This window comes from Pteronotus mesoamericanus, unplaced genomic scaffold (assembly GCF_021234165.1).
Source record: "Pteronotus mesoamericanus isolate MK-2021 breed Mesoamerican mustached bat unplaced genomic scaffold, CSHL_Meso_final contig_173, whole genome shotgun sequence".
In the NCBI taxonomy this organism is placed as follows: Eukaryota; Metazoa; Chordata; class Mammalia; order Chiroptera; family Mormoopidae; genus Pteronotus; species Pteronotus mesoamericanus.
The window spans coordinates 820,689-843,279 of NW_026555072.1; the positions used below are offsets into that span (position 1 = coordinate 820,689).

At 38.6% G+C, this 22,591-nt stretch overlaps 1 protein-coding gene across 1 annotated transcript in view; it reads left to right on the forward strand.

Moving 5' to 3' along the window:
- The window catches only part of DGKK (diacylglycerol kinase kappa), a 159,911-nt gene that overhangs the window by 124,391 nt on the left and 12,929 nt on the right, over positions 1–22,591 (forward strand). Inside the window, exons 14-20 of the mRNA XM_054566361.1 lie at positions 295–376; positions 1,786–1,877; positions 15,353–15,452; positions 16,390–16,609; positions 18,319–18,423; positions 18,883–18,979; positions 20,461–20,568. Coding sequence (XP_054422336.1) covers positions 295–376; positions 1,786–1,877; positions 15,353–15,452; positions 16,390–16,609; positions 18,319–18,423; positions 18,883–18,979; positions 20,461–20,568 — 804 coding nt within the window. The remainder of the gene's footprint in view (positions 1–294; positions 377–1,785; positions 1,878–15,352; positions 15,453–16,389; positions 16,610–18,318; positions 18,424–18,882; positions 18,980–20,460; positions 20,569–22,591) is intronic.

A 22,591-nucleotide genomic window follows, 5' to 3' on the forward strand; every position in this document is an offset into this window, starting at 1 on the left:
ACAAAAGAACTTTAGGTGATCTTGATAGTTACCTGTGGTTGAGAAGTACTGCTCTCTGAGAATCCTTTGGTGGAATTCCTTCCATTACACTGTCCTAGAGAAGCCACGAAACAGAGACCCCCTCATGTGATATACCTTGAGATCAGGTGACCTGAGATAGCTTGGCCATCCACTAAAATCCATTTCTCCCCAATACATAAACATTTTGATCTCTTTTTCACATGTGAAGCAAAGATGCCAGCCTGTGATGAAACAGAGTTGTAAATATCTGTCTGTCCTTGCACTTCATTTCAGATGGAGTGTGATGATCCGTGAGACTCCCAGAAAAACCCCATTGCTAAGAGGACAAGTTGAAATGGATATACCCAGATTTGAGGTAATTACTGCTCAGCTGTGATTCAGGACAACATCTTTGTTACACAGTGAAATAATAGGCAAAATCCAGGGAAAAGCTATTATGTTGTTTATGAGGTTAATGAAAATGAGATCCTTGAAAATTGGGGACATGTCAATCAGCAGCTATTTACCAAAAACTGTAGTAGGTACTGGGGATATAATTTATTCAGTGATTTACTTATACATTCACTCAAAATATTTATAGAAAATATTTATGAATTAACTACTATGTGTGAGATACTGTTCTGTTTTAATATGCTAGTTGGTAAAGAATGACACAGTTCATGCTGTCATGGAGTGAATAGTCTAGTTGCAGTGGTAGAAAAATAGTTTTTATAAAGTAGTATGAGTGTTAGTATATAAAGAAGTAGCAGGGGTGGGAACACCCAGCAGCTGTACCCAACCCAGTCTGGGGAAAATCAGGGAAAGCTTCCCAGAATAAGCATAATTTCAGAAGATATTTAAGGACCAGATGGAGTTAAGCAGGACAGTGAAAAAGAGGGAGACTGTTGGAGATAGATGGAACAGTGCGTGTGTGTTTCAGAAGCAAGAGAACATGGTGTATTCACAGAACTGAAATACCTTCAAAATGGCTGAGGCATAGGGCCAGGGAGGGTATATAAGCAAAACAATTAAAGATGAGGCTGGAGAAGTAATCAGGGGCATGCCAGAAAGAACCTGCTAAACCACAATAGGAAGTTTGAACTTTTGCCTAAGAGCAATGAAAATTACAGAAGACTTGTTTTTACCTTATTATGAAAAATTTCAAATATATAGGAAATTTTAAATGGTAGATTCTACTATTAATATTCTACTATACTTTTCACAAATCTGTCCATCTATCTATTTTGCCATCTAATGGAAAGGATTTAAGCAGGGGAATTCTATGATATGTGAAGAAACAATTTAAAGAATAAAGACTAGAGGGAAGGAGAAAGACAAGAGATGCTGTAATTATCTGGGGAAAAGATAATGATCTGGACTGGTGGATGCTATTATTATTACTAATATTATTATATGAGAGATGACACTCTGACATTGAAAAAGTGTGAGATCAAATCCCAAATCTATTATTTACTAGCTATGTAATAGATTGTTACTAGCTATGTAGATTGTTCATTTGAAACATGGAGCACATATTACCACCTTTTTATGATTGAATACTTATTACAATGAAAGGAAACAATATAGATCTATTATTTTTAGAATGACCACAGATCTAATATTATCTATAAGGATCTTCAAAAGAATTCCTTGTTTCTGATTATTTCCAGAGAAGCAGTTGAGTTGATGGTAAAGAGTTAGTAAAAAATAATAGGGAATCAGGATGGGCAGCACACTATGTCATAGTACTAAGGTTCCAGGGCTGAACACTCATTTTCCCCCTAGGCTGCTGCCATCCAACACTTAGAGTCTGCAGCCACTGAGTTGAACAAAATCCTGAAGGCCAAGTACCCCACAGAGGTGATCATCGCAACCAGGTCAGTCTTCCTTTGGCTCTCAACCTTTGGGGAATATTTTGCCCCTCATGGGCTGTGTTCAATCACAGATAAGATTTATTTTGATAGTTTGGGGTATTGAGGCCAAGGAAAGTACAGTAAATCCTCACCTAACATCATCAATGAGTTATTGGAACTGTCACAAAACAATGTTCAATGAAATCAATTTTACCATAGGCTAATTGATATAAACAAAATGTAAGTTCCTACAGCATCTCATCAATGTTAAAAGAAAGTGACAATAAACAAAACAATGTTATTTGAGGGCCTTCTGTATATGTATATCTTTTCAAATCAAATTTCTCCCAGCTCGAACTTCCTGAAGGGAAAGATTAGGAAAAAAGATGAGATTGGGTTGAGAGCTCCTGCTACTCCAAAAAGAAAAAAAGAGCACATCAGAGATTTAGAAAAAGGAGAGGAATTTTGGTCAAGATGGCAGAGTACATAAACACTGTGCTTGCCTCCTCCCATGACCACGTCAAAATTACAATTAAACCACAGAAGAACCATCACTGAGAACCACCTGAGGACTAGCTGAACAGAATTCCTGTTACTAAGGATATAAAGAGAAAGCCATGTTGAGTCTCATAGAAGAGATTAAGACATGGAACAAGCAGGCCCCACTGTGGCAGTTTTCAAAAGAAGGGCTATTTAGGCTGCTTTGATCCCCACTGAGAATTGAGGAGTCCCAGGCCCACACCGGGCTGCCCAACCCAGGGATCTAATGTCAGGAAGAGAATTCCCTATAACATCTGGCATCAGGGATTGTGGCTGAGTGATATGGAGGGCTGTTGGAGTCCTAGGTGCTACAAGTCTCAGAGGGACTGCATACAGACTCACGTGCTTGCAGACTCACTCACTCTGAGCTCCAGCACTGGGGAAGCAGCTCAAAAAACACCAAGGACATACAAGAAGGAGCCAAATTGACTGTCTCTAGGGCAAGGGCTGGAGTGGCAGGAATCAGAGCAGCTCTTCCTGGGATGGAAGTGCTGGCAAAGGCCAGTCCTTCTTTTTGAGAACCTCCCTTCATTTAGCTAGCAGGTGTAGGTGGATGCCAAATACAGCTCTCCATTAACTTTGTTAAAATCATTCTTCCCACCCTGGTGATTTTCTGAGACCTTCCCCACTCAATTCACATGCTCAAACTGAACCTCTTTTAGCAGATTTCCTACACACATGACCTTTCATGGCTTATGTTGCAGATTTTCTTAAAATCTCTCAAAAGTCCACAAACATCAAACAAACAGTGATGGGCCTTGGCATGGCCCATACCTCTTGCTAAGGAGTTCAAAGCCCAGCACTAGAGACAGCTGTCCTCGATTCACAGCATAACCACTCTCAGAGGTCTCCAAGCCAAGCACAGATGGCAACCAACCACATATCCCTCTGCAAATCCTACCAGGTGGTACCGGGCCACACATGGGAAGTGACTGACTTGGTCTATGCCAGAGCTCCTTCTAAGAGCCCCAGAACCAACAAACCCAGTGGCCAGCTTCAGACCACATCAGAGCACCACCCAAAAAAATTCACTTATGATACACCCCAAGGGCAGGTTGAGCAGGAACCAGACACCCAGTAAAATGAATCCTGCTCAGTGGGATCAGCCCCCCCTCACACACAACAGTATGCCTGCTATAGTCATGGTTATTCTTCCCAGACAGTCAACCAGAGAGTCAGTCACACCCACTGACATGCCAACAACAATCAAGGCTCAACTACAACAGGAGGGCACAAACTACCAACACAAGGGACACCTCTGGAGCACCAGACTGAAGTGACCAGGGACATTGGACCATACATGACACCTATTATATAAAGACACACTGCCAAGACCGGGAGACATAGATGATTTACCTAATACATGGAAACAAACAAAGGAAGTCAACCAAAATTAGGAGACAAATAAACATGTCCCAAATGAAAAGAACAGGACAAATTTGCAGAAAAAGAACTAAATGAAATGGAGACAAGCAATCTACTAGATGCTGAGTTTAAAAACTCTGTTATAAGGATGCTCAGTGAACTTAGGGGAAGAATAGAAAAACTCAATGAGAACTTTTAGGAAACATTTAAAAAGAGATGCAAAACATAAAAAAAAAAAAAGAACCAGTAAGAAGAAAAAAGAATACAATAACTGAAATGAAGACTATATTAGAGGAAATCTATAGTAAATTAGATAAAGCAGAATATCATACCAGCAATCTGGAAGACAAGGTAGTGAAAAACACCCAATTAGAATAGTGAAAAGAAAAAGTAATTTATTTTTTAATACTTAATTGATTATGCTATACAGTTGTCCCAATTTTTCCCTCTTTGCCTTGCTCCATGCAGCACCACCCAACTCCCTCAGGCAATCCCCACACCATTGTTCATGACCATGGGTCATGCATCTAAGTACTTTGGCTACTCTCTCCCCTATACTGTACATCCCCCATGACTGTTCTGTAACTAACAATTTGCTTCTTGGTCCATTTACCTTTTCACTCCTACCCTCAGATCCCTCTCCCCTCTGGCAACCATCAAAACATTCTCCATAGCTATGTTTCTGTTTCTGTTCTGCTTGTTTGCTAAGTTTGTTTTTAACATTCAGTTGTTGAAATATATGTATTTATTGCCATTTTCTTGTTCATAGGTTTGATCTTCTTCTCTTCCTTAAATAAATCCCTTTAACATTTCATATAATATAGGTATGATGATGGTAAACTCCTTTAGCTTTTTCTTGTCTGGGAAGCTCTTTATCTGTCCTTTGATTTTAAATGATAGTTTTGCTGGGTACAGTAGTCTTGGTTGTAGGTCCTGGCTTTTCATCACTTTGAATATTTCTTGCCAATCTCTTCTAGCTTGCAAAGTTTCAAGAAATCAGATGACAGTTTCATGGGAACTCCCCTGTAGGTAACTAACAGGTTTTCTCTTGCTGCTTTTAAGATTATCTCTTTATCTTTAAGCTTTCACATTTTAATTATGATGTGTCTTGGTGTGGTCCTCTTTGGGTCCATCTTGTTTCGGACTCTCTGTGCTTCTTGGACTTGGATGTCTACTTCCTTCAGCAAATTAGAGAATTTTTCTTTCATTAATTTTTCAAATAGATTTCAAATCTCTTGCTTTCTCTCTTCTCCTTCTGACACCCCTATGATGTGAATGTTGGTATGCTTGAAGTTGTACCAGAGGATCCTTACACTATCCTTGTTTTTTTAATTCCTTTTCCTTCTTGCTATTCTGATTGGTTGTTTTCTGCTTCTTTGTGTTCCAAAGCATTGATTTGATTCTCAGCTTCATTCACTCCACTGTTCATTCCCTGTAAATTGTCCTTTATTTCAATTAGTGTATCCTTCACTTCTGACTGGATCTTTTATATGCTGTTGAGATCCTCACCAAGTTCTTTGATCATCCTTATAACTTTAGCCCTGGCTGATGTGGCTTAGTGGATTAAGCACCAGCCTGCAGACTGAAAGGTCACCAGTTCCATTCTCAGTCAAAGCACATGCCTGAGTTTTGGGCCAGGTCCCCAGATGAAGGCGAGAGGAAACCATTCTATGTTTCTCTCACATGTGTTTCTCTCAATCTCTTTCTCCCCCCTTTCCCCTCTCTAAAAATATAAGTAATTAAAATCTTTTGAAAACTTGTGTTTTGAACTCTGCATCTGATAGATTGCTTATCTCCATTTTGTTTAGTACTTTTACTGGAGACTTGTTCTTTTCTTCCATTTGGGCCATGTTTCCTTGTCTCCTCATTTTGGCAGCCTCCCTGTGATTCTTTTTATGTATTAAGTAGAGCTGCTGTGACTCCCTGTCTTGGTAACATGACCTAATGTAGTAAGTGTCCTGTAGGGTCCAGTGGCTCAACCCCCTGTCACCCAAGCTAGGTCTTTGAGGTTTACCCATTGTGTGGGCCAAATATACCCTCCTCTTGTAGTTTAGCCTTGATTGCTGTTGGCAGGTCAATGGTAAGGATTTACCCAGGCATGTCAGCTGCAAGAACTGGCTGTGACCACAGGCCACCAATCTCTGCCCTCTATGGAGGAGAAGCTGAACTGGGGCCCACTCCTCAGAGCAGGACTTACTTCAGGAGTGATCTGGTGCCCAGAGCTCACTGAGTCTGCTCCTTGAATGTATCACTTGTAGATCTGTTTGGGTTGTGGTGCTCTGAAGTGGTCTATAGCTGTCTACTGGGTGCACAGTCTCTGGGGTTTCCTGGGAGGTAGAGGCCAGGTTCAGCCACTGCCTGTGTTCTATCTGGGGCTACTTGGCATAAGCAATAAAGTGATCTGTAGATGGCTGCTATTTGTGCTGGGCTTGGAGGCACCCAAGTGTGGCCAGGATGTGAACCAAGGCCAGCTGCTGCTAGTGTGGGGCCTGGGGCCACTCAGCAAGAAGTACAGGACCTTGCTGAGGCAGCGCCTGCTTGTTTGAGAGGATTTAGGAAGATCTGAAGTGTGAGCCAAGAGAAGACTTTTGTATGGAAAAGCCACTGTTAACAGCCTGGGTGGGCCTATAGGTTGTGTGGTGTAGAGCCTCAAGGAATCAGCAGGGCAGGGCAAACAGTGCCAGCCAGGGTGATGGAGTCTAAAATATGGTTCTCAGTTGGAAGAGGGCTCAGAAAAGGAACAATGGCTTCTGCCAGCAGTTCTATCTGGGAGTTCTGTCCCCCAGCTCTCACCCTGATGTCAACCCTTCAGTGATGGGGGTACCCTGTGCCCACAGAGTCCCCCTGGGTCACCACTGATGGTGAAAATAAAATAAGTTGTTCCAGACACTTCTCAGTCAGCCAAGAAAAATGGGTGGCAATTCCCTCTAGTGGAGAATGCCCTGAGCCCTTGAAGTAGCTTTTACTGAGAACAACATGCACAGGGGTATACAGCATGCATGCAAAGCTCATCAATCAACATCAAAAAGCTATGATTGAAGGAACACAGAGATTTACCTCAGGTCAGGGTTTTGTAGTGTACTAACATTTGCATCATATGGGTACCAGAAGGGTTAGGGTGAGAGCAAGTGATTGAGAACGTATTTGAAGAAATCATTACTGACAACTTTCCCTAAACTGATGAAAGAAATACAAGCCCAGGAAGCACAGAGGGTTGCAAACAAGATGAACCCAAAAAAGCCCACACCAAGACACATCATAATTAAAATGCCATATGTTAAATAGAAAGAGAGAATCTTAAAAGCAGCAAAAGAAAATCAGCTACTCATATAAAAGGGAGCTCTCATAAGACTGTCAACTGATTTCTTAACAGAAACTTTGGAAGCCTGAAAGGATTGGCATTCAAGATATTCAAAGTGATTAAAAAAACAAAGACATAGAACCAAGATTGCCCTACCAAACAAAGCTATCATTTAGAATCGAAGGACAAATAGTTTCCCAGATAAGAAAAAAACTGAATAAATCCATCACCACTAAACAAGTAGACAAATAAATGTTAAAGGAACTTCTTTAAGAAGAAAAGATTAAAAATATGAGTAGAAAAATATAGGAAAGAAAAAAATTCCCACTGACAAAGGCACACACATAATGAAAGAAAGAAATCAACCAAAATATAAAGCTAGAACAAAAGTTACAAGGCAAAAGTAGGCAGCTACTGTGTAATTACAACAATAAATCAGTGAATACACACACACAGGAAGTAAAAAATAATGACAAAGACATAAATGTGGAAAAGGTGAGTAAAAATTGTAGTGATTTTGGAATGTGTTCAAAGTTAAGAGACCATCAAATTAAAAGAGACTGCTATAAATATAGCTTGGTATACAGAAAACATATAGTAACTACAAATCAAAAATCTTCAAGAGTTTTACAAGAAAAAAATTAATCCAAACACAACAGTATAGAAAGTCATTAACATATAAGAGAAGAGAGCAGGAGAATACAAAGAACAGAGAACTACAAAAACAATCAGAAGACAATTAACAAAATGTCCATAACTAAATATCTGTCAATGGCCTGTTAAATGTAAATGAAATAAATGCTCCAATAAAAAGAAATACGGTAGCTGAATTGGTTAAAGAAGACAAAACCCATACATATGCTGCTTCCTGGAGACCCACTTCAGATCAAAAGCCACACAGAGACTAAACATAAAGTGATGTAAAAAGATATCTTGCGGAAAAGGAAACAAAAAAAAGTTGGGGTAGCAATACTTATATCACGCAAAATAGAATTTAAAACAAGGGCTGCAATAAAAGACAAAGAAGGGCATTTCAAAATGATAAAGAGATCAGTCGAACGAAAGGACATGTCTCACAAACACCTACATACACAATGCAGAAGAACCTGAATATATAAACCAAATTTGACAGACATAAAGGGAGATATCACCAGTAATAAAGTTATAGTAGGGGATTTTAGCACCCCATTGACATCAATGGATATATCATCCATACAGAAAATCAACAAGAAAACAGTCGCCTTAAATTACACATTAAGAAATATGGACTTAACTGATATTTTTAGGACACTTCACCCAAAAGCAGCAGAATATACATTTTTCTCAAGTGCTTATGGAACAGTTTCCAAAATAGATTACATGGTAGGCCACAAAACAAGTCTCAATAAATTTAAGAAGATTGAAATCATATCAACCATCTCCAATCACAATGGTATAAAACTAGAAATTAATTATATCAGAAGAAAAATGAAAAACAGACAAAAATATGGAGGCTAAATAGCATGCTACCAAACAATGAATGTATTAACAAAGAGATCAAGGAAGAAATTTAAAAAATACAGCAACCAAAATCTATGGCACATAACCAAGATGATTCTAAAAGGGAAATTTATAGCAATATAGGCCTATCTCAAGAAACAAGCAAAATGTCAAATAAACAATATACCTTTACATTTAAAGGGAATAGAAAAAAGAAGAACAAATAAAACCCCCCAAAGTGAGTAGAAGAAAGGAAACAATAAATATCAGAGGGTAAATAAATGAAATATAGCCTAAAAAATAATAGAAAAGGTCAATGAAATCAGGTCCTGGTTTGTTGAAAAGATAATAAAGGATAAACCTTTAGCCAGTCTTATCAAGAAAATAAGAGAGGGCCCAAATAAATAAAATCAGAAATTAAAGAGGATAAGCAATGAACCAATACCACAAAAATACAAAGGATTACAAGGAAATACTACAAACAACTGTATGTTAACAAATCAGATGACTTGGAAGAAATGGATAAATTACTAGAAGCATACCATCTTCCAAGACTGAATCAGGAAGAGAAAATCTCAATAGACCAATAACTTAACTCATGAACTCAAATCAGTGCCCTGACTGGTGTTGCTCAGTTGGTTGGGCCTCATACCACAGAACAAAATGTTGCTGGTTCAAACCTGGTCAGGGTACATGTGTGGGTTGCAGGTTCCCTTACCAGGTGCATACAAGAAGCAACCAACTGATGTTTCTCTCTTTCATCAATGTTCCTCTCCCTCTCTTTCTCCCTCCCTACCACCTCTCTAAAAATAAATAAAACCATAAAAAAGAAATCAAATCAGTAATCAAAAGCTCTCAACAGATGTCTTCACAGATGAATTTTACCAAATATTCAAAGAATAATTAATATTAGTCTTCTCAAACTAGTCCAAAAAAATGCAGAGGATAGAAGATTCCAAATTCTTTATGGGGCCAGCATCAGTATGATATCAACACCAGATATAGATACTACAAAAAAAGAAAATGATAGGCTAATATCCCTGATGAACATCGATGCAAAAATCCTCAATAAATATTAGCAAACTGAATTTAGCAATACATTAAAAAGAGCATATACCATGATTTGACATTTATTCCCCAGATACAAGGTTGCTCCAATTACATGCTGCACTACATCACCCAAATGAAGGATAATATCATATGATCATATTATACTCTGACCAGTGTGGCTCAGTTGGTTGGGCATCACCCTGTAAAAGCGAAGGGTCACCAGTTTGATTCCTTGTTAGGGTACATGCCTGGGTTGTGGGTTCAGTCCCTAGTAGGGCTGTGTATAAAAGGCAACTGATTTTTTTCTCTCTCACATCAATGCTTCTCTCCCTCTCTTTCTCCCTCCCTCCCCCCCTAAAATAAATAAATAAAATATTTTCAAAAATCATATGGTCATATCAATAGAGGCAGAAAATGTATTTGACAAAAGCCAACATCCAGTTATGATTTTTTTTAAAAACTCTCAGCAAAAATGGGTATAGAGAAAATATACTTATAAAAAGAGGCCATATATGACAAGCCCATAGTTAACATCATATTCAAAGATGAAAAGCTGAAAATTTTTTCTTAAGATCAGGAACAACACAATAATGTCCACTTTCACCATATTTATGTAACATAGTATTGGAAGTCCTAGCCACAGCAGTCAGACAAGAAATATAAATAAAAGGCCTCCAAATTGGAAAGGAAGAATTAAAACTATCCTTATTTTCAGAGACATGATAGCATATATAGAGAACCCTAAAAATCTTCAAAAAAACTACTAGAACTAATAAATGAATTCAGTAAAGTAGGAGGATGCAAAATAAATATCCAGAAATTGGTTGCATTTTTATATACCAATAACAAACTATCAGATAGAGAACTTAAGGAAACAATCCTATTTGCAATTACATCAAACAGGATAAAATACCTAGGAATAAATTTAAACAAGTTGGTAAAATACCTGTAATTAGAAATCCATAAGACATTGAAGAAAGAAATTGAAGAATATATAAATAAATGGAAGGATATACTATAATCACAAATAAGTAGAATCAACATCATTAAAATGTCCGTACTACACAAAGCAATCTACAGGTTCAGTGTAGTCCCTATCAAAATACCAATGGCATTTTTCACAGAAATATAACAAATAAGCTTAAAATTTATATGGAACCACTAAATAACCTAAAGAGCCAAAGCAACCTTGAGAAAGAAGAACAAAGTTGGAGATACTATGCTACCTGACCTCCAACTATACCACAAGGCTATAGTAATCAAAACAGCATGGTACCAGCATAAAAACAGACACATAGATCAATGTAACAGAATAGAGAACCCATAAATAAGCCCACGCATATATGATCAATTAATCTACAACAAAGGAGACAAGAATATACAATGGAATATACAAGAATATACAAGAGACTAAGAACAGTCTCTTTAATAAAGTGTTGGGAAAATTGGACAGATACATGCAAAAAATGAAACTGAACCACTTTGTTACACCATATGCAAGGATAAACTCAAAATGTATTAAAGACTTAACTATGAGACCTGAAACTGTAAAATTCCTAGATAAAAACAAAGGCAGTAAACTCTTTAACAGCACTCTTAGTAATATTTTTTTTTGTATATGTCTTCTTGGGAAAGGGAAACAAAAAAAATAAACACACGGGACTACATAAAACTAAAGAATGTTTGTACAGTGAAGGAAACCATCAACAAAACAAAAAGACAACCTACTGAATGGAAAAAGATATTTTCCAATGGCACATCCAATAAGGGGTTAATAACCAAAATATTTAAGGAACTCATACAACTTCACACACACATACACACACATACACCAATTTGGTTAAAGAATGGGAAGAGAACCTGAATAGATATTTCTCCAAAGGGGACATAATGATGGCCAAGAGACATGTGAAAAGATGCTCAGCATCTCTAATCATCAGAAAAATGCAAATTAAAATCACAATGTAATATCACCTCACACCTGACAGAATGGCTATTATCAATAAATCAAACAAATGTTGGTGAGGATGTGGGGAAAAGGGAACCCTCGTGCACTTTGGGGAAAATGCAGACTGATGCAGCCACTATGGGAAACAGTACAGAGGTTCCTCAAAAAATGAAAAATGGATATCCTTATGATCCAGCCATTCTACTTCTGAGGATTTATCTGAAGAAACTCAAAACACTAATTCAAAAGAATATATGCACCCCTGTGTTCATTGCAGCATTATTTACAATAGCCAAGACATGGAAGCAACCTAAGTGTCCATCTGTAGATGAATGGATGAAGAAGATGTGGACCTGGCCAAGATGGAAGTGTAGGTAGATACACTTGGCCTCCTTGCACAACCAAAAGAAGGACAACAACAAATTTTTAAAAAATAACCAGAACTGCAAGAAAATAGAACTGGATGGAAGTCTGGCAACAAAGGAGTTAAAGAAGAAATATTCATCCAGACCAGTAGGAGGGGTGGAGATGGGCAGCCAGCGTGGAAAGGATGTGTCGGAAAGCGGCAGCTGGAGGACCAGGCAGGTGAGGCAGCAGCTGGAAGACCAGGTAGTCCCACATTTATGTGCAGATAAACCAGGAGGAACAGCTGAGGAGTGAGAAAGACCACTCAATCCAGGGTTCCAGTGCAGGGAAAGAAAGCCTCAAAACCTCTGGCTGCAAAAATCTGTGGGGGATGTGGCAACAGGAGAAACTTTGGAAACTTCCAGCCTCACAGCAGAGTTTGCATGTACACAAACCCACCCACCCAGGAATCAGCACCAGAAGGGCCCAATCTCCTTGTGGGCAGTTGGGAAAGTTGCTGAAAGCCAGCAGAGAGCTGAGAAAGCGGCATTGTTCTCTCTCAGACCCCAACCCCACACACAGCATCACAATGCAGTGACCTGGGTTGCCCTGCCCTGGCAAATACCTAAGGCTCTGCTCCTTCAAATGTAACAGGCACACTGAGACAAAGAAATATGACCAAAGTGAAAGAACAGTCAAAGCTCCAAAAATGGAACTAAGTGATGAACGGATAGCCAACCTATCAGATACACAGTTCAAAACACTGGTAATCAGGATGCTCACAGAAATGAATGAGTACAGCCATAAAATAAAGGAAGGAGTGAAGGCCATGCAAAGTGAAATAGAGAAAAATATACAGGGAACCAACAGTAAAGGGAAGGAAACCAGGACTCAAATCAACCACTTGGAATAGGAGGAAGAAATAAACATTCAACCAGAACAGAATGAAGAAACAAGAATTCAAGAAAACGAGGAGAGATTTAGGAACCTCTGGGACAACTTTAAACATTCCTACATCCAAATCACATTAGAGCCAGAAGGAGAAGAAATTGTTATCTTATTCGAAAAAATAATGGAGAACTTCCCCAATCTGGCAAAGGAAATAGACTTCCAGGAGATCCAGAAAACTCAGAGTCCCAAAGAATTTGTATCTGAGGAAGCATACACCAAGGCACATCATAATTAAGTTACCCAAGACTAAAGATAAGGAGAGAATCTTAAAAGCAGCAAGAGAAAAGGAGACAGTTACCTACAAAGGAGTTCCCATAAGTCTATCAGCTGATTTCTCAAAAGAAATCTTGAAGTCAAGAAGGGACTGGCAAAAAGTATTCAAAGTCATGGAAGACAAGGACCTACATCCAAGGTTACTCTATCCAGCAAAGTTATCATTTAGAATGGAAGGGCAGATAAAGTGCTTCCCAGACAAGGTAAAGTTAAAGGAGTTCATCAGCACCAAACACCTATTATATGAAATGTTAAAGGGACTTATCTAAGAAAAAGAAGATCAAAAACTATGAACAGTAAGGTGACAACTGTAAGGTAAGTGGAGGCAGTCTGGCTCCCTCACCTAGATGTCTGGGTCACTAAGGGAAGCAGTTTCTCACAGCCTTGAAGGGGTCTGATAAAGTAGTGTTCTCACAGCCTTGAGTCTGGGTCTGATAAATGGTTCCCATAACATGAAGTGGGCTCACATGTGTAGCTCATGCTATGTTACCTAACTGTTTGGCCTGTAGCCAGCTTTGTTCTTGCTAGTGCTTAAGAAGGTAGGGGCTTCTTAGAATGCATGAAGACTTAGACACAGGCTTCTGGCCTGCATGGCTCCCTCAAATAAAGGTATGTCAAGCATCCCCATGGCTCTGCACATTTTCTTCCATCTACCTGAGTCTTGAGTGGACCTGCTGGGCTAGATAGGCTGCAACACAACAACAAACTCACAACTACCAACAACTGAACCTAAAAACAAAAACAAAAACAAAGTAAGCAAACAACTAGAACAGGAACAGAATCTCAGAAAGGGAGGATAATGGGGGAAAAGGTACAGGGAATAAGAAGCATAAATAGTGGATACAAAATAGACAGGGGGAGGTTAAGAATAGTATAGGAAATGGAGAAGCCAAAGAACTTATATGTATGACCCATGGACATGAATTAAGTGGGAGAATGCTGGTGGGAGCGGGGTGCAGGGCAGAGGGGAACAAAGGGGAGAAGAAAAAAATGAGACAACTGTAATACCATAATCAATTATATATATACAAATTTATATATATAAATTATATATAATTGATTTATATATACAATTTATACACAAAAACATATATTTATGTAATAAATACATATACACACATATATATAATGTGGACATATATAAAATGGAATATTATTTAGTCATAAAAAAGAATGAAATTTTGTCATTTGCAGCAACATGGATAAACCTAGAGGGTATTATGCTAAGTGAGGTAAGTCAGACAGAAAAAGACAAACACCATATGATTTCACTTACATGTGGAATCTAAAAAACAAAATAAATGAATAAATAAAACAGAAACAAACTTATAAATGCAGAGAACAAATTGGTGAGTGCCAGATGGGAGGGAGGTTGAAGGGCTGGGTGAAAAAAGGGAAGGGATTAAAGTGTACAAATTGCCAGTTATAAAAACAGTCATGAGATGTAAACTACAGCATAGGAAATACAGTCAATAATATTGTAATAATTATGTACAGTGTCAGATGGGTATTGTACTTATTAGGATGATCACTCTCCATGTTATATAAATTTCTAATCACTATGTTGTACACCTGAAACTATTTAATATTTATATCAATTTTAACTGAAAAATATAAATTTCTTTTTAAAAGATAGAAAGAAGGGTTAGAGATGGGAAACACAATATTCCACACTGTCCAAGAGCACGGCATTGCTCACTTTAGTAGGGACACCTTGCTTTTTCTCTAACACTAGGAAAGATTTCCATAATATTTACCATAGCTGCTTTCTCCTAGCCTAAACAACACATTCTCCCCTTCTAAATATGTAGGACATTCTTTCCTCCTGGGATTCTTTGGAAGGTCAATGCCAAGTCTCCTACACTCTCCTTTGAGAAACACTCCCCACAGGGATAGCTCCCCCAATATCATTATGTTTATACTAAGTTAGCTGGGCCCTTGAACCATACCTGATTTTACCCAGGGTGAAATTCTGACCCTAATTAGATCAATTGGATTCTGTTTTCTGGAAATTTGAAATTAAGACTAAGAAATGCTAGTTAAACTCTCTTTAGGTACCTGCATATTTCACTATAAATACATGAAGGAGCAGAAAAAACAAATAGAGAAGAGGGAGTTGGGAGGAGAGGGAGAGTTCAGAGAAGAGCGACAGAGAGGAGGAGGAAGATGGAGAATAATGACATAAGAGAGAAGAGCTCTGGATCTCATGGTCCATGTCACATTGTGCCATCTATCTCATCTTTCCAGATTCCTGTGTTCTGCAGTGGAAGATTTTGTGGTTGATATTGTAAAGGCCTGGAGTTGGATAAAACAGAACAATGCAGCAATAGAGTCCATGATTTTGAAAGTAAGTTTCATTCTTTTTGCCTTGTACTCTGTGGAGCCAGGTGCTTCTCACTGGAATTTGTAAAAGAAAGGCAGGGAGGAGTACCTGGTAAGCCTCCCTGATGGGGAAAGTCCACCTCATGAAACCCATCTTTCACCAAATGACGAATAGCACTATTCATGCTTATATTGAATACATGGGCCATGTACCTAACTGTATTCCAAGCATCTACCCATACCTGAACACAAGTGTATAACAAGCATGTATGCACATGGTTGTATACCAGAACATGCTTGAAAATATGTACAAACAAATACATGCTAGAAATACACCCGCATTCACCTCTCTAACAACCACAGCAACAACAATAACTAACACTTATTATAACACTTACTCTGTGCCATAAACTGACAAGCACTTTTAATGAATTAACTTATTTAATCCTTACAATTACCTTAGAATATAGAAACACAAAGAAGTTAGGTAACTTGCTCAAGACACAAACTATTAAGTAATGTAGCTGGGAATCAAGCCATAATTAATCAGCACGTACCCAAACATGCACACATACAAAGACAGACAGCAGGTACCCATGCAGGGACACATCCACATCCACAGGAGCATTCCCATAAAAATACCTATTCAGAAATATATACCTTTGCTCAAGTTGGCCATGTCATTTTACAGGCCAGTCTCACATAACAAAAACTTACATTAGTTCCCGCAATTGCTCAGAAACAAATGAAATCTGTTTGAGCTCCTAACACTCTTTGGTTATCCCATCATATCTACACAAGTACTTCTTTGCCCAATCTTTCATCTCCCCACAGATAACTTTCTATGCTCAATGTTTCTGGCCAAATACCACACCTCTCCCCATACTATCCCAGCTCCTCATTCTGTCCTCTCAAGCAGTGGTCCCTCATAACAATGCCCTGTCTCCATCCTGTCTATATAGAGTGACATAATGTATGACAAACTCAGTGTCCTGATTGATGTCCTGGCTGAGGGAGCAGCAGTTGAGAAGAGTGCTACAGTATGTACAGGCAGTGGCAATGCAGATGGAAAGCCCTTCATCCCCCAAATAGACCACATAGACAAGTGCAAGTTGGAGCTGTCCACAAAAGCCAAGAATCTCCAGAAATCCTTGAAACTCATAATATTCCAAGTTGAACAAGGTAAGGGCCCCAGGGTTGTGGTGATTGAGATAGGGGAAAAAGAAGGTTCTAGTGGATGGTTTACTGGTCTCCCTCTTTCTAGGCTTTCTATTTGACCCTACTACCAAAACTTGACTAGATTCTGTACTCATATAACATCCAAACTTTGTCCTCAGACTGCTGATTTGAAAAGTGTCAGTCCTGATAAACTTCCCCTTTGGCTCCTCCTACCTCCCAGACACTCAACTCTTGCTACTCATTTATTTTGGAACTAACACTCATTCTAAACAATTGAAGCTGTTCAAAGCTCTGTCAGCTTCCACTGCCAGCCATGAAATTTTTTTCCACCTGTGTCTGTTTCCATCTAACCACCAAGTCTGTGACTATTTTAGAAGGAAAATAGTATTCACCTCTTAATGTCTCGCACAGTATCAATGAGGTATAAGGGCCCTGCAAGTGGTTCAGGCAGCTCTGAAATTGATCATCATCTCCCACACTCATAACAAGTTGCAAGCTTTCAACTCAGTATGAAAACTCTTTCAATTCCTCCAACTTCTTAATTTAACATTTTGATTCCCATTTCTTCCCACAATGCTTCTTTCACAAGCAGATCCAAAAATGGTATAAGACAAAGTGGTGTTCTACCTCAGCTATTAAAGTTGAGAAGAAGTCCATGTAATAAGGAAGTACCTTTGACTTTTAGCCATGGTACCTTCTCCTGCCTTGGTACCTTTAGGCACGACCTCAGCCAAGTTTCCAAGAAAGACAAGAAATCTCCTTTCTGCACTGTGAAAGAATTGAACAGTCAGTTTGCCTCTATTTCTGTAGTAGTTTCAAAGTAGTAAGGATCAGATTAATCTGATGTGGCCGTAAGCCTGTCACAACCAACCCTCAGCCTGATCCACCAACACTTAAGTCAGATTTAGAAGTGCAGCTTGTGGCTATGGGACAAAGAAAGGCACTGCTGCCAGCATAGGGATTGAACCTGTGAGCTTTGACACAGGCTAAGCACCTGAGCTATACAGTATATAGGCTGGTGAAAAGAAGGAGACTTCTCAAATATTCTGGGTATGGGTAAGATATTTGAGTGAAAGAACCACATGCTCCTAGAGGCTCAAGTTTGAAACAAAAGTCATATGAGTAAGTGAATTAACAAAGAGGTAAGAATGGAGGTAGAAGAACAGAGGGTTTCCCTCCCTGTCCAGCCCTCTTCCCTCCACTGGCCTTGAGCTTCTACTCACAATCACATTTCCTGGGGGACAGAAAAAGAGTAACCAGTATAACAGAGAAAGCTCGGGCATGGATATGAAGAGACATAGGGGCAACACTGTATGAAAGCTGACACTACAAACAGCATCATGGAGGAGAGGTGATAATCAAATGAAAGTCTCTGTTGTCTAATCACACACTGACTGGCATTAATTAAATAAAGGAGATGCTCAAAAAATGTCTGATAAAACCAAAGGGGAATAGTTGAGGGAGGGAGGGGGCAAGGGAAAGTAGTGGGGGGAAGGCAGAGACAAATGTATTTGAAAAAATAAATTAATTAATTAAAAATTTTAAAAAATGAATAAAAAAAGAAAATAAAAAAGGATTTGCTAAGCAATAAAAAATTAAATATCAAAAAAAGCCTGATACATGTGACCAATCATCCCTCCCTCCATCCCTTTTTCCCACTCCTTTCCTTCCCCTTCCCTCCCCTCCCTCTTTACTTCTACTTTTCTCTATAGTTCTGGATGAACAGAGCCGACAAGCGATATCAGTTAAGAACTTTATTTCAACTTTCTTCCCAGAAGGTGACTCAGAAGATATTAACCAAATGAGCCCAAGACACCGTAAGGATCTTTTTCTTCTTCCCTTATTCTATCCTTAATCACTGTCTTCTAGTGCCCAGATAATAAAAGTGTGTTTTCATGCATCTACCTTAAGCCATAATCCTACACTGAAGTACATATCCCTCCCTCTCTCCTCCCAGAACACTCACACTATAAGATCCCATGCCAATGTCCAGAAGTAATAACACTGTTAGGTGTTTTGAAAGGCTGGCCTGATGAAACCCAAGATTTGAAGCTGTTTTCACTACCAGCAAACAAGCACCTCAGCCTCACTATCCTCTCAGTGGAAGTGCCTGTCCATCCAAAATTACCCCTCTTTGGAAAATGAACCCTGAATGTTATCTAAGAGAAACTCATTGAGCTTGACCCTACTCCCACAGAGAAAATAGGGTAAAATAAATATGATGACAGGAATTTCTTGTTTGCATCTGATACCAAGGTGATGTCTCTTGTGTCTAGGTTCTTGTCATGGCACTTTGTCTTCTATACCTTCTCTCAAAAGTGAAGATCTAGATAACCTTAATTTAGAGCACTTACATTTTACACCTGAAACTATGTAAGTATTTAGCCCTATGACCTTTTTATGTCTCTCCTTTCTCTAGTTAAGAGCATAGTCTAAGGATACCCAGAGTCAAATCCTGACTGTACTTTACCAGTTGTGAGACTTTATGCAACCAATCTGAATCTGTTTCCTTATGTGTTAAATGGAGATAATTGTAGAACCTGCCACATAGGTTTGTTGTATTTATTGAGTTTATATATGCAAAGTGCTTGCACCCATAATTAAATGTGATATGTGTTAATATGTATTATTGTTATTAGTATGATAAAAAATAAATGTTAGCTGTTCTTTCAAAGAACTTGTTTTTCTACTGTTGCCTTTAACAGTAAATGATTGGGGGTAGTAAAAAAATAAATGAGTAGTAAGTCTAGGTAGTAAATCTAAAGATGTCTGCCTCACTAGCCCTGCTGGCTTAAAATATTCCCAGCAGCCAAGTTCTGCTTCATTCACTCATTTTGAGTTCCATTAAGAAGATCAGTTGAACATTGGTTAGAGAGTCCCCAATCTCTGGACTGTAGTTGAGGAAGACAAATCTCATGTAAGAGATATGGGACCAGTTAAGTAATTTTTTTAAAATTATCTATAATTGAGTAGCTACACTGTACCCATTTTCAGTTTCCCAAAAGAATGACACAACCAATAATTATTGAAGTTTTCTGCAGCTTTCCATTTATTCCTATCTCCAGCGCCCAATCCCTCTACTTCACCATTGGTTTAAGTTCATGTCTGAGATTTCATGGACCTACCTAATGCATTTTTATCAGTAGTGTTCCGGCAAACATTTAACAACTAACTCTCTGGATAAGGGAAGTACTGATTTATTCCCTGGTGTAGATCCTCCCACCATGGCCTATTTGAAGCTACTGATATAATGCCATTGAATGCAGAGTTGGGAAGTGATAGGCATAATCAGGTAACATGAACTGGTCCAAACTGGCTCCAGCACACCACCTATTTTGATGTCACCCGGGATGTATGCAGAAAAATAAAAAACCTGCCTGACATATATATCTTCCTGTATAAATCTTTTCTCCCGAATATATGGTTACTTTGCTCTTTGATGTGAAAGCGCTACAGAGGAGTTCAGATACTTCTGCAAACAGCAGTGCGGGCTTTACTATCCTATGTTTTTATCCGAGATACTCAAAAGTTCTTTATGGGAATAAATCAATGACTCTATCCTTTTTTATCTTATGTGGAAAAATATAAACCACTCATATATGAGGGCCACCAAAGATGACTTCTTTATTATGTGTCCCAATCCCACTGAATCCTCCCTAATAGCTGGGTGCCCTCTCATACAGCTCACAAAGCTAATTGTTAACAAAATAGAATATCTACATGTGCATCTCAAGAACATTAAGGCTTGTGCCAATGTAGAGGAGTGGTTTTTATCATGCAAATGAAGCCCAATAGTAATGCCACTTCTTTCTTGCACCAATGTCTGTCCTCCTCTTCCCTTTGCCTAATTTCAGATGTTTCAAAGAAAAGTGCGTCATGAACAACTATTTTGGAATTGGACTGGATGCTAAAATTTCTCTGGAGTTCAATACCAGAAGAGATGAACACCCAGGACAATACAAGTAAGGAAAAGAAACTCCCCTCCCTACATGAAACAGACAATTACCATTCACACATATGTATATTATACATCCCCTAACTCTCAGACAAACAACAGAAAGAAAGGGATCATTTGGAAGTAAAATACATTAGTCTCTAGGTTATCCTAGTTGGACAGCTTGCCCCAAATGTTGACCTGGTCTGTGATGACTCTGAATTGGCCTCCTGAGCTTGGACTGCCTTCATAGTCTAGACCTGTGGATTGCTGTGTCAACACAGCTAACAGTTACTGTTATTAGAAACAGATTACGCTGACTCAATGAACAAAATGACTATCTTTGTTCTGTCTGTGAGAACTTGACCATGTCCTAGTAGTGGCTTCAGGTCTGTTTTTTATTGGCAAGGCTGCAAAGTATCAACCACCTAAGTCTTGCTATTCCTAACCTGGTTCTCTTGGACTCACTGACTTTTATCCCATCGATCTCAAGTTTGCACTTTTTGGTACTTGTGTACCACAGGAATACCTTGAGATAGCCTCAGAGTTCTTGTGGTAAACTGAAACCAAACGCCCACCACCACTACCCTGCCATGTGCCACCAGCCACCAGAACCCCACTCAGAGTAGGCCTTGGCTCACGAACAAATATTTTATCAGATATGTGGTTTGTAAATACTCTTTCCAAGCTGCTCATCCTTTTTATTGTTGCTTTTATTTTCATTTTCTAAATGCTATCTTTTGAAATACAAAAGTTTTAAATTTTAATGAGATCCAATTGATCATTTTTTTCTTTTATGAACCATACCTTTCATGCAATATCTAAGAAATCTTTCCTTCATCCAAAATCTTAAAAATTTGTTACTGCCCTGGCCATGCGGCTCAGTTGATTGGAACATTGTCCCATACACCAAAAGGTTGGGGGTTTGATCCCCAGTCAGGACACCTAGGTTGCAGGTTCAATCCCCAGTTGGGGAACATATGGGAAGTATGATCAATGTCTCTCTCTCTCTCCCCCCCAACTCCCTCCCTCCCTCCTTTCTCTTCCTCTCTCCCTAAAAAATCAATAAACATATCCTCAGGTGAGGATTTTTTTTTAATTTGCTCCTAAGTTTTTTTTTTTAAATTTTCTTGTTTAGAAAATTTAGCCCTTAAATTTAAGCCCTTAAATTTAACTCTATTATCTGCTTTGAGTTAATTTTGTGTACAGTGTGAAGTGGGTCTAAGTTCATCTTTTGGCATATGTATATCCAATTACAACAGCACCATTTTTTAAAGCTGTTCTTTCCTCCAACGAGTGGTGTTAGCACATTTGTCAACAATCAAAAGACCCATAAATGTGAAGAGTTTTTTTCTAGATTCTCATGCCTATTCCATTGATCTATGTGTTTATCCCATGCGAATTCCACACTAACTTGATAAGTATAGCTTTATAGTTAGTTTTGAAATTGAGAGATTAAAGTCCTCCAACTTTGTTCTTTTTCAGAATTGTCCTAGGTATTTTGCATTTCTATATAACTAAACTATTTTTATCAATAAGAAAACTAAAGTGCCCAGATAACTTGTTGTTTTAAACAGAGTCCTAATAATGTTGTGCTAACCTTCTTATACTCATGCCCTGTGGTGGCTCATTTATGTGATTCTACTTTAAAAACAAAATCTCATACTCACAGACAACAGTATGTTGGTTACCAGAGGAAAGTGGAGTAGGTGGTAATAAAGGATAAAGGGGGTCAAATATATGGTGATAGAAGAAGATTTGATTTGGGGTAGTGGGCACACAATGCAATGTACAGATCTTGCATCATAGAATTGTACACTTGAAACCTATACAATCTTATTAACCAGTGTCACTCCAATACATTTAATTAAAAAATAAACAAAAATAAAAACTAGCCAGCCTTTCTGGTGATTGTATGACTCCTGATTGCTTTTATCAGAGATCCTACAATCAGCAGGACTCTGTCCTTTCCACCTTCACCTCGAGTCTCCTAATATCTTTGCATGTCCCATATTCTCTCCACTGGCTCCTCCTCTAGAGTCTACCTAGTA